A 13286-nucleotide genomic window follows, 5' to 3' on the forward strand; every position below is an offset into this window, starting at 1 on the left:
GTGGGGGGCGCTATGGGGGACTTTTGGGATAGCATTGGAAATGTAATTGAGGAAAATATGTAATAAAAATATTAAAAATCAAAAAAAAGAAATGTAAATAAAGAAAATATCTAATAAAAAAATCTAAAAAACAAAAAAAAAAAATCTGAGATGTTAGTAAGTATCATGATAGCTCTAGCACTGTTCTGTCTACGTAGTTGCTTTTGCTTTTCATGGTCCATTGTATTTCCATGTGAATAGTTTGTCTTTAATAGTTCTGTAAAGTATATCATTGAAATTATGATTGATACTGCATTGAGTTCTGTAGGTTGCATTTAGTAATTTACCCATTTTCACAGTATTAATTCTGCTAATCTAGGAGTATAGAAGTCTTTCCATTGTCTAGTTTCTTCAGTTGCTTTTTTCAGGGTCAGGTTTTCATTGATGGTCTTTCACTTCCTTAATTAGGTGTATTACTAGGTACTTAAAATTTGGGGTAGGGGTTGGGGGTAGAAAGCTGGTTCAGCAGTTAAGGTACTGGCTGTTCCATTCCCAGCATCTATCCACATGGTAGTTCACAACTATCTGTAACTTCAGTCACAAGGGATCCAACACCTTCTTCTGGCCTCCCTGGGCAACACACATGCTAGTGTTATACAGACATATGTCAGGTAAAACACCTGTGCATATAAAAATAAATAGAAAAGATGAAAACAGTTTGTTCTTTTAATTTTTTTAAATTTAATTAAAATATTTTCTCTGACTTCCTTCTTAGTAAATTTGTTATTGGTATGAAGAAACCTACAGATGTGTGTATTAATTACTATCTTATGCTTGTACTGAAAGTATCAGATCTAGTGATAACTTTATAGCATCCAGAGCATTTTAAGTATAAAATCTGGTCATCTATGAAAGGACTTCAACCTTTCCTACTTTTATCCCTTCTATATAATCTTTCTCTTACCTTGTTGCTCTAGTTAAGGCTAGGGTAGATTTATTTTTAAAAATAAGATTTACATTTATTGTTCTTAATTGTGAGTGGGTTGGGGTGTATGAGTGCATGTGCTCACAGAGGCCAGAGGCATTTTGACTCAGAGGCATGTAAGACTTACAGGAGACTTAGCAGTCTGTTACTGGAATTTGAACTCAGGTCCTAGGAAGAACAACAGTATTTGCTTTAACTAATGAGCCATCTCTCCATTCCAGTGTCTATTTTTGACAGTCTTTTTTTTTTTTTTTTTTTGGTTTTTCAAGACAGGGTTTCTCTGTGTAGCCCTGGCTGTCCTGGAACTCACTCTGTAGACCAGGCTGGCCTNTCTGTGTAGCCCTGGCTGTCCTGGAACTCACTCTGTAGACCAGGCTGGCCTCCAACACAGAAATCCGCCTGCCCCTGACTCCCAAGTGCTGGGATTAAAGGCGTGCACCACCACTGCCTGGATTGACAGTCTTACTGTGTAGCTCAGGCTAAGACTGAGTATTATGTTAAGCAGGCAGAGTGGGTACCTGTTTTGTCTCATTCCAAATTTTCAGAAGATTCAGTATAATATTGGCTATAGGTTTGTCATATATGATCTTTATTGTTTTGTGATAATTTCCTAATTTCTTCAGAACTTTATCGTGAAAGCATGTTGAACCTTGTCAGATGTTTTTCTAGAGCTAGGTAGATCAGTTGGTAAAGTACTCAAACATGAGGATTTGAGTTCAGTTTCCAGCACATACATAAAAACTGGACCGTGAGTAGGAGGCGAGCTATAGAGATAGCTCAGTGGTTAAGAACGTTTACTGGTGGTGGGCAATGGTGGTACATACCTTTAATCCCAACACTCAAGAGACACAGGCAGGCAGATCTCTGTGAGTTCCAGGCCAGCTTGGACAGAGTGAGTTGCAGGTTAGCTAAGGCTATACAAAAACAGCTACAGTGTACTTACATATAATAAAAAATAAATAAATCTTAAAAAAAAAGAAATCTAAATTTATTTTATTTTGTTTTGTTTTTGTTTTTGTTTTTGTTTTCGAGACAGGGTTTCTCTGTATACTCCTGGCTGTTCTGGAACCCACTTTGTAGACCAGGCTGTCCTCGAACTCAGAAATCCACCTGCCTCTGCCTCCCAAGTGCTCCCACCACTGCCCGGCTCTAAAATATTTTTTATTTGTATTACTGTTTTGTTTGTTTGAGACTGGGTTTCTCTGTTTAGCCTTGGCTGTTCTGGAACTCCCTATATAGACCAGGGTGGCTTCGTTCTCAGAGATCTGCCTGCCTCTGTTTCCCCAGTGCTGGGATTAACAGCATGCACCACCATTGCTGAGTTCTAAATTTTTCTTTTTTCCTTTTATTTTTTCAATTTTTTATTAGATATTTTCTTCATTTACATTTCAAATGCTATCCCGAAAGTCCCCTGTATCCTCCCCCCCCTAAATTTTTCTTTTAATTAAAAAAACAAAAACAAAAAACTGGACATGGTGTGCCCATATAATCCCAGCACTAAGGAAGTAGGGAGACGAGGAGCCCTAGGGCTTTAGGCTGGCCAGCCAGCATAGCCTTAAAGGTCAGTTCCAGATCTGCTTCAAAAAATAAGATGGTAAAGCTGGCGAGATGGCTTAGTAGATAAAAGCAGTAGCCATAAAAATCTGAAATTGTTCACAAATTTTGTATAACAATTGGATGAGGTGGTATAAAGCTGTAAAGCCCTCATCCCTAAGACTGGGTGGAAGGTGGAGACCGCAGAATCAATAGGAAACTGGGCTAAATAATGCAGCAGCAGAAATAACAAGAGATTCTGCCTCAAAAACAAAATGGAAGAAAATAACTAGGTCCTGAAAAGTTGTCCCCTGACTTCCTTTCTTTTCTTCCCTCTACTTACCTGTTCTGGGATATCTATCTATCTATCTATCTATCTATCTATCTATCTATCTATCTACCTGTTCTGGGATATCTATCTATCTATCTATCTACCTGTTCTGGGATATCTATCTATCTATATCTATCTATATCGATCGATAGATAGATAGATACACACAATAAATAATCTTGATAAAACAGGTCAAAGTAATATAGAAAGTGATTGGGGAAGCCACTTAAAGTTCACCTCTGTACACACACATACACACACACACAAATGCATCTTCCAAGATGATTGTATGATCTCTGTTCTTAACTATTTTTATAGTGTATTACATTTAATATGCTGTAGTAATAGTTATATTCTGTGGTAATAATGACTGAGATGTTGGGATCACAGCAGAAAAACTTAGCTGCAAATAAATTTCATTGCATTATTTTATCTCACTTGAGTGCTATAATTCTACAGCAACAGAAATCAACTAAACCTCTCAAATTCCCTGAAGTTTTAAAACACAAAAATTAGCTGGATATGGTGACACAAACCTTTAATCCCAGCACTCTGGGAGGAGGCAGAAACCTGCAGAGGTCTGAGACTTGGAAGCCAGCCTAGTCTACATAACAAGTTCCAAGACAGCCGAGACTGTATAGAGAGACCCTGTCTCAAAAAACACAGTAAGCCATTTTCTATAGAGCTAGACTGAATTATCGTTTGTTTTCTCCTAAAGTTATATTAAAACAAAATGTAGCTGAGTAAGTACTACGGCAGGCACCCATGGTTCCAGCTACCTGAATGGTTAAGGACTTCAAGCCCAGCTTGGGCAAAAATGAATATTAACCTTATTTCTGAACATTTCAGGATTGTCTAGTTTTTTTTTTTTAGTTGTTTCTTGTTAATTTTCTTCAAAAAAATATTTATGTGTATGAGTGTTCTGCCTACATGTATGAGGTGCTTTACATGTGTGCCTGCTGCCTGCGGAGTTCAAAAGAGAGCATTGGAGCCCTTGGGACTGAAGTTAGGGATGGTTGTGAACCACAGTGTGATGCTGGGAACTGAACCTGGATCTTCTATAAGAACAAAAGGTGCTCTTACTTGCTAAACTATCTCTAGCTCATTTGTTGATTTTCATTAAGGACAAGAAAATGCGTGTGCGAGGGATAATGGGGAACTGGACAGAGTGTTATTGTCCTAGAACTTACAGTGAAAACCACAGTGGCTTTAAATTTGCAGTAATCCTCTTGTCTCTGCTTCCTGGGTTCTAGGAGTATAGGTGTGCACCACCACACAAAGATCAAAGGTTTTCCCTAAATAAAAGTTGGCAGAAAAGAATTATTTTTTTTCCCACTAATTCTGTAGAGTGAGAATTAGAATAAAAGTTTCTTTAAGACATCTGGTATGTGCAACACTATCATAAGTGGTAATAAAATACTGTTATTGGGGAATGGGGGTGAGACAGGATCTTTATATAGCCCTGGCTGTACTAGAACTCACTGTATAGACCAGGGTAGCTTCAGACTCATCCACCTGCTTCTGCCTCTTGAGAACTGGGAATGAAGGCAAGCACCACCATGCTTGGCAAAATACTCTTGTTTCATTTCAGGGAAACATTTTACGCTACAAATGCTTTTTAAAACCTGAATTTTTTGGTTTATTTGGGGGGGGGGGTGCTGTTTGTTTGTTTGTTGTGGGTTTTTTGATTTTTGTTTTTTTGAGACAGGGTTTCTCTGTGTAGCCCTGGCTATCCTGGAATTCACTCTATAGATCAGGCTGGTCTCAAACTCAGAAATTCACCTGCTTCTGCCTGCCAAGTGCTGGGATTAAAGGCGTGCGCCACCACTGCCTGACTCTGAGTTTTCTTATACTATTGAGATACTATGATGCTATGATTGAGGGAAAATATAAAAGTCTGATCTCTGCTCCTTTTGGAGAAGGGTGTAAATCAGAGGAAGTAGAGTTTTGGTCTCAGAGAGATAGAGATGTTTATTCAAATGCCTGGAGATTTTTATCTATTTCTAGACCTGGTTGTGTTCCATTGATCTGCTTTTCAGTCTTTAAGCCAGTATTCAGTATCATACTCTCTGGACTCTGGTAGTTTATCATAGTCAGTTTTGAAGGTGTTCACTGCTATCAGGATTGCTTTAACTATTCTAAATTATTTGTATTTCTAAATAAATTTAAGGATTGATTTAGTAGTTTTTCAAAAAGCTTCTATAACAGGGCCTGTGTGTGACTTGGAGTCTTTTAGCATTAGTTATTTGTTTTTTTATCTATTTATTTACTTACTTATTTCATGTGTGTATTTTTGCCTACATGTATATCTGTGCACCAAGTGCATGCATGGGGCTTGCAGAGTTCAGAAGAGAAAGAGATCTCCTGAAACTAGATTCACCATGTAGGTGTTGGGTATCGAACCTCTTCTAGAAGGGCAACCAGCTAGTTAATATAGCCTTCCATTTATTTAGATTTGTTGTTGTTGTTCTTTTTTCTCTGAGTATTCTGTTGTATTGAATATTGAGGTCTTACACATGTTGTTAAGGATTCCTTATTTTGCTAGGTGTGGTGGTACACATCTTTAATCCCAGCACTTAGAAAGCAGAGGCAAACATATCTCTGTTCGAGGCCAGCCTGGACTACAGGGGGAGTTCCAGAACATCCAGGGTTACACAGAGAAACCCTGTCTCAAAAAACAAAACAATTTCTTTTGGAGCTGGAGAATGGCTCAGTGCTTAAGAATATATAACTGTTCTTGTAGAGGACCTGAGTTCAGTTCCCATCACCCATTCTGAGCTGTTCACAATTACCAGTGACTCCAGTTTCTGGTAGATTGTGGCCTGTGACCTGTGTAGGTACCCACACTTATATGCATATATCCTCCCTATACGTGTGTAGGCACATATACACATAATTTAAGCTGAAATATTTTTTAAAAGAAAACAAAACTCATTTAAAATTATACTAAAATGTCAATACTGGGTGTGACTTTTTATCTTGGCCCAAAATATTTACATTTTGGAGAGCATTTGAGAAGTTTATTAACCTGGTTCCTTCCTAACTTAAAGAATTATTACATTTGTTTTATTTGTTGTTTTGATATTTTTAAGACAAGGCCTCACTGTGTAGCCTTAGCTTATCTGGAACTCATTGTAGACTGGACTGGCTTTGAACTCAACAAGTCTACCTCACTCTTAAATTTGTTTTGTATTAGAATCTATGTGAAGTGACTAGAAAAATAGAAAAGTTATTAGATGTGGTTCTTGTTCTTGGAGAATGTACTCCTTAGTAAGGACATTCCCAGTATTTCACTATATCAGTCTAGCTGGTTTTTCCTAAAAATTCCAATGCAAAGTTGAATTATAATGAGACATATTGGCACATGCTTATAATTCCTTGCACCAGAGACTGAGACAAGAGAATGACCAGAAGTTTAAGGCCAGCCTGGGCTATTTAGCAAAAATTGGATTGTAAGACTAGAGAGAGAGCTCAGTGGTTAAGAGCACTGACTGCTCTTCCAGAGGTCCTGAGTTCAATTCTTAGCAACCGCATGGTGGTACCATCTGTAATGGGATCTGATGCCCTCTTCTGGTGTGTCTGAACACAGCTACAGTATACTCATAGAGAACTAGAGTCTAGTTCTTTTTTTTTTTCTCGAGGCAGGGTTTCTCTGTATAGCCCTGGCTGTCCTGGAACTCACTTTGTAGACCAGCCTGGCCTTGAATTTAGAAATTCTGCCTCCCAAGTGCTGGGATTAAAGACGTGTGACACCATGTCCCACAACAGTCTAGTTCTTAAAGCCCTGATAACCCATCAAAGAACTCAACTACATAGTGGCTTACAACCATCTGTAATGGAATCATATACTCTCTTCTGGAATGTCTGAAGACAGCTACAGTGTACTCATATAAATTAAAAACAAAAAAAAAAAAGAAAGTGTACTTTTATTAAGAAGTTTTTATTTAAAAAAAAAATTAGTTCTTAAAGCCCTGTAACCCATTTGCAGCACTGCTTGTCTTTTTACTCCTATGGATTTAATTCACTAAACAAATTGAGCATGAGATGGTATGAGTTTTGTTTTGTTTGTTCTTTTCTACCTCCCATTGTTACCAAGTAATACCTGCTTTTGCTTTTTGTGAATTTGCAATATCAACATTATTTTGTTCCATCCTATCTCTTCATTTTCCTCAGCTTTTAGTTAAATACTTGCCTGTACCTTTAGTGTAAAAAAAACCCGTTATCTGTTAATGAGACAGTCCTGTCAGCAAACTTTGGATAAAACCATTGAATATATTTTCCATTTAACTTAATTGCAATTCTTTGAACAATGCCTGGGAACCTAATGTACTTAATGTGTTCACTAAGCATATTTCTCTCTTTTTCATTTCAGTTGGAAAGACGTCCTTGATCACCAGATTCATGTATGACAGTTTTGACAACACCTATCAGGTATTTTATTTTTGCCAATTCATAGCTTATCTCTTAATGTTAAGAGGAATGAAGTTCATTCATTTACATGCAGCCATAGATATAAAAGTGCTTTGTATAATGTGTAATTTATATAAAACATAAATGATCTTGTCCATAGTCATAACCTTATTAGTCAGTTTACTTCTTTCAAAGTCTATTGAAAAATTATTTTTGCTGTCATCTGAGAGGGAATTAGAAATGATATTAGAATTTTTTAATAGACAACTTATCCAAGTCTGAGATTTCTTTTTGAGAATTTATTTTAGCTTATGACATAAGAGAATTTAGGCCATCATGATGGGAAACTTACAATGGACTAGCTAGTTCATATAATTTGTCAATAGATTGTAAGCAGGGAGGGACATGCCAACACATAGCTGCTTTTTTCCTTTTTCTTTTAAAATGAGATCTATTTTATTTTATGTGTGGGTGTTTTGCTTACATGTATGTATGTGCATGCTTTGTGCCGTGGGCATCAGAATAGGGCATTAGATCCCCTGGAACTATATTCATGGATGGTTGACTAGCACCAAGTGAAGGCTGGGAATTGAACATGCTTTCCTGGAAAAGAGCTGCTCTTAACTGCTGGCTGTCACTTGAGCCCCCATGTCCAGTTACTTTAATTTATCTTCCTATTTAAAATAGACTTCCTTAATATCCACCTTTTTTTCCCTCCTAGTTTTTACCTTTTAAAAGTCTTTATTATTTAACCAGGCACATAGTATTTTTACACTGTGTTTGGATCATAGGAGATGCTTATCACTGAAAGATAAAGAAAAAAATCTGTTTCTTTAATATATTACTTCCATACTAGAAGAATTATGTTTCCTTGGAAGTCATATTTATTGGTCTCTGGCTGTCTCTGATGCCAGAACAAACCATTATGTAGGAAGTTTAGGCATGGTTATGTTTGCATCAAGATAAAATTCATAAAATTGTTGTTGGGACAGATAAAAGCCTTCTGAGCTAGAGAGATGGCTCAGTGGTTTAGAGCACTGGCTGCTCTTCCAAAGGTCCTGAGTTCAACTCCTAACAACCATGGCTCACAACCACCTGCAGTGTGATCTGACACCCTCTTTTGGTGTGTCTAAAGACAACTACAGTGTACTCATAATACAATAGATAGATAGATAGATAGATAGATAGATAGATAGATAGATAGATAGATAAAAGCCATTCTTACTGGGGAACATTAAGATAATCGGGCTAAGATTTGTATTCAGATATTTGAATATCCTGGTAAAAAATATACATATAGCCGGGCGTGGTGGCGTACACCTTTAATACCAGCACTCAGGAGGCAAAGGCAGGCGGATTTCTAAGTTCAAGGCCAGCCTGGTCTACAGAGTGAGTTCCAGGACAGCCAGGGCTATATAGAGAAACCCTGTCTCGAAAACAAAAACAAAACAAACAAACAAACAAAAAAACCATATAAAAATCCCCATTGTCCTGTTCTCTATGTAATGAGAAAAATTGTTATGAGAATGAGTTATCCTTCATGAATGAGGGTGAGAGTTGATCACATAAAGGGCCCAAAGGAATTAGTCTCCAACACAGAGTTTGTGCTTAGTACATGGAAACAGTTAACATTGGACATGTTCATTCTTGCTTGACAAAGTGTTGTTATGTCTGTATTTATTATTTCTTTCACATTCATAAATCCTGTTTGTTATCCTAAACTGCTGGCTACACCAAACTATTATTACTTGCTAACTCTTTTGTTTTGTTTTATAGGCAACAATTGGCATTGACTTCTTATCAAAAACAATGTACTTGGAGGATAGAACCGTGAGTAATGTTGTTTTCAGTGTGCAGTTTTCTGCAACACTTCAGGCTAGAAAACTAGGATCACAGCTTAGTCAGTATGAGAAGTGCTTAGCAAAATTACCAAAATCAGGTCTTGAAAAAATTTACTATGGAGTTTTTTTTTGGTTTTTTTTTTTTTGTCTGATTTATTATTTCTATTTAACGCTCAAAGCAAGAAAGTCAGAATTAGTTTGTAAATTCCTAATGTCTTTAGACTTTTTTTTACTATCTTGATAAATAAAAAGGACAACAGATAGATGTATAAGAGAATTAAAGGAATTTTCATGAAGAAATTTTAGTTTTTGAACAGTAAGTCAAGTCATTCAGAAAGATTTTATAGTATGTGAACTTAAAGGCTTTCTTTGTCAGAATAGAATGTGTAACAGTGATTAAATGGGGAGAAATCTGTCTTATTTTTAATCTTCCATGTTGTTGAGTGTTTCTTTGAAAAAAATTATATTTAGCCCACTCTTCCTTGAAGAGATATCTACCATCACTTAAACTGTGAATAACTTAATGCACCCAAAATGTGAAACATCTCTAATATTTTTCTTATTTATGAAGTATGGGGGGGTTGGATTAATATAGTATGTAATATAGCTTTTCTTAAAACTTGAGCTTGGAAACTGCTTTGTATGGCTAAGAAGACTTATTTTTAGGATTTTCTATAATGTGGATGTGGCAGGAAAAAAGTAAAGAACATTTTTATGTAAGATTCTTTTTTCTATCCTCTCCCCCATTATTTACAATGGTCTGGGCACAAATGTGTAGGAGAAACAAAACAGTAATCATAGACTCATGCTCACGGTCATCTGATAGCTTGATGTTTCCATTAACATTTACCTTCATTCTCTCTTATGCTCAGTATTTGAACATCAACCATCTACTTCTGATCATTTGGAAGACACTGAGACTCAAACTTACAGGGAGGGTTGGGGAATGCTTTATTTATTTTGTGAAATCTTTTGCAAATCATTTTCAGTGATTATACCTTCAAAACAAACAAGTTTGTACTACTGCTCCCTTTTCAGAAAGGAGTTTTTTAATGTTGTTTTCATTCCTCTACATTAAACCTCTTCATGAGTTGTCTACCACTCATGTTACAAAAAGAAAAACACTTTTTTAAGTATTATTTTTTTGGAATTTTTGTTTTGTTTTTTTTTTATTTACTTTTTCCCATCCCACAGATCAGGCTGCAACTGTGGGATACTGCGGGTCAGGAACGTTTCCGTAGCCTCATTCCCAGTTACATCCGTGACTCTGCTGCAGCCGTAGTAGTTTACGATATCACAAGTAGGTATACTGCAATGGGTTGACCTTTCTTACTTTTCTCGCTTGTTTGACTGATTTTGTTGTTAGGTGCGATTGCAATTATGGGACACAGCAGGTCAAGAGCGGTTCAGGAGCTTGATTCCTAGCTACATTCGTGACTCCACTGTGGCAGTTGTTGTTTATGATATCACAAGTGAGTGGGGGGATTATGCATTTCTAATCTATTTCCAACCTTTAGCCTAGCTGCATGCATGTTTGTCTTGTGCTTGTTTTCCTTACTGGCATGAAAAACATTTTATCATAGCAAACTGTATCCCAGAATAGCAAAAATCCTTGCCTCTCTGTTTGTACCAGTACGCTCAACGTCTGTGTGCTGGGGTTTTCACTGTCTTTTGGATTCAGTTATGGATACTATTTCAAGGATTTCAGAGTATCCTCTTATCCATAAACTATCCCATAATTATAGTTAAAGGGATATTATTTCTTAATTTATCTCAGATTTCAAAGATAATCTTTATTTAAGCCTGTTCCAAGTTTACCAGATCCTTCATGGCTTGTGTTGAGGCTTTTAAAAGTTTCTGCCAGCTAGCATTTTCTCTGCTTCCCTCTTGTAGTCATTCTTTTATAGAGAGAAAAACAGAAGCATAATGTGTATTTTCTGTTAGCCATTTTTGCTTGAATATGTGCATTTTGTGAATTATTTTTCTTTATTGTTAACAAATTACACTTTCATTTTTCTCCAAGAAAAAAAATTAATGGGGAATGAAAGATGATTTTTCTTTCTTTTTTCAAAACCTGAATGCCTTTGGTCTTTTAAGTAACTATAAATTCCCATGGAGTATTGGTGAGTGCTCTCTGGTTGGAATTCTTTATAAATTGTTTTATTACACTTGTGAGGCAATATTTAACATCATTTCATACACTAGTCCATAATTTATAGGAAAGCCTGGACTCCTATAAAAATACCACATACAGGTGACTCATTTGGACTAGTCATAATATTAATAGACATTTTGTGTACTCAGCCAAAAGTCTTACTAAACAGTAATTACAGTGGCAAAATTAGATTACATTCTGAGATATATTTTTTTCTTTTTCTTTTTTTTTAAACCTTTTTTGGATGTGTGCTTTAGCAGTCTTCTCTTGCAGCTTTACTTCAGGTTGCTACTTGTTTTTAAAAAATTAATTTTCATTATAATGCATTGACCTGTTTTGCAGCTTTAAAGTGTTTGTGTTTACTTTAACCAAAGCAAGTGAAGTTTGTCATGGTTTTTTTTAAAATTCCACAAATGTGGTTAAAATACTACTAAAAAGGGTGACTTCAGTTAGAAGTGAGCCTGGTATATCAAACTAATTAAGTTAAGGTTTCTTCACATAGATTCTAATAGAAAACAAATGTAAGAGCCAGGCCTGGTGGCGCATACTTTTAATCCCAGAAGAGGTAGTAGAAGCAGAAGAAAGGATTTTTAAAATAAGGTTAAAGTGATCACAAACTGAGTAAGCAATGCAAGCACAGTGGTGTTGAAAGCTATAGAAAGGCTTGATGGATTTTCTGGATGTGTTGGGACTTCCTGGCTGACATACTTTGGAAATGCTTTCTTTGTCATGTTTTGTATGTATTAGTATAAATGATCAAAAAAAGCATTGTGGCAATGTAACACCATATTATCTGCAGTAGCTGTCCTTAAATTTCAGAAAACTTTTTGTTTTTATAATTATGTAGTGCTTAACAATAGTTTGGTCATTGTCAAGAAAAAAACTTTTCTCCAAAATGAACATTGAGGATTTTATTTTCCTCAGACTCGTTTAGATCACTGACAGTTGTAATTAGATAAAATGGAGTTACATTGTAGGCACATTAAAAATGGGGTCTTAATGTGCTGTCCCCCTTCCCTCTTTTAGGGTATTTGTGGGAAGTGTTCTTCACTGGGGGAGGCATTTTCAGTAACACTAATCCCTCTGTCTGCTCTCAATGCCAGATGTTAACTCATTCCAGCAAACTACAAAATGGATTGATGATGTCAGAACAGAGAGAGGAAGTGATGTCATCATCATGCTAGTAGGAAATAAAACAGATCTTGCTGATAAGAGGTATGAAATAACTTTGAATGTTTAGCTTCTGAGTTAAATATGTTTGTTTACCAAAAATGCTTTTGAAAAGGAGAGATTTCATTTTATTTTTAGGGTGGTACCTGAAATATAAGTATAAAAATTAAACTTCTTTTGTGTAAGCCCATGCACAACTCTTTTACAGAATTGTTACACATGAAGCCAACAAATATTTTATAATTTTTAAGGTTTAATAAGTGGAGCAGACTACCCAAAATAACTACACTTAAAAAAAAAATGTTCTTAATGATTAGACACACATACTTGTAGTTTCTAATTAAACAGTCACATAATTTCATTATAATTCAGCAGTATGGTCTGTGTGTTCGTGTGGTTTTTGATTGTGTGGTGGTTACAGATTTAACTGAGTATGAACAGCTTAATTGTAATACCTTAATCGAATGCGCAAAGCTCATTCAAGTCAGAAGATACAAAGTATATTAACATTCACTGTAGCTTCTTTGTGAATGGCTTTCAGAGTTCTTTATGCTTTCTGGTTTAGTCTTGGCCACACTGTTTAATTAGTAAGTAAAGCTTTTACTATTTATTTATTTATTTATTACTTAATTCATTCATGAGTTGGATATTGAAATTCAGGTGATGAACTCATGCTATTAACTAAAATGTGATGTAGTTTATTTGTAAAGAATTGTGCAGATGTTAAGCCTACTTCTGCTCAATGGCAGAAATAAAATTGAATTTTTAGTATAATTGAAAAGTAGTCTTGGGGGCTGGTGAGATGGCTCAGTGGGTAAGAGCACCCGACTGCTCTTCCGAAGGTCCAGAGTTCAAATCCCAGCAACCACATGGTGGCTCACA

At 36.0% G+C, this 13286-nt stretch overlaps 1 protein-coding gene across 2 annotated transcripts in view; it reads left to right on the plus strand.

Moving 5' to 3' along the window:
- The window catches only part of Rab6a (RAB6A, member RAS oncogene family), a 34412-nt gene that overhangs the window by 12893 nt on the left and 8233 nt on the right, over window positions 1-13286 (plus strand). Inside the window, exons 2-5 of one of the 2 annotated variants that reach the window (XM_021166103.1) lie at window positions 7201-7259; window positions 9015-9068; window positions 10274-10379; window positions 12338-12449. In XM_021166103.1, the coding sequence (XP_021021762.1) occupies window positions 7201-7259; window positions 9015-9068; window positions 10274-10379; window positions 12338-12449 (331 nt within the window). Of the gene's footprint in view, window positions 1-7200; window positions 7260-9014; window positions 9069-10273; window positions 10380-10445; window positions 10552-12337; window positions 12450-13286 lie in introns of both variants that reach the window. The other variant, XM_021166102.2, reaches the window with a different exon arrangement.

This window comes from Mus caroli, chromosome 7 (assembly GCF_900094665.2).
Source record: "Mus caroli chromosome 7, CAROLI_EIJ_v1.1, whole genome shotgun sequence".
Lineage (NCBI taxonomy): Eukaryota > Metazoa > Chordata > Mammalia > Rodentia > Muridae > Mus > Mus caroli.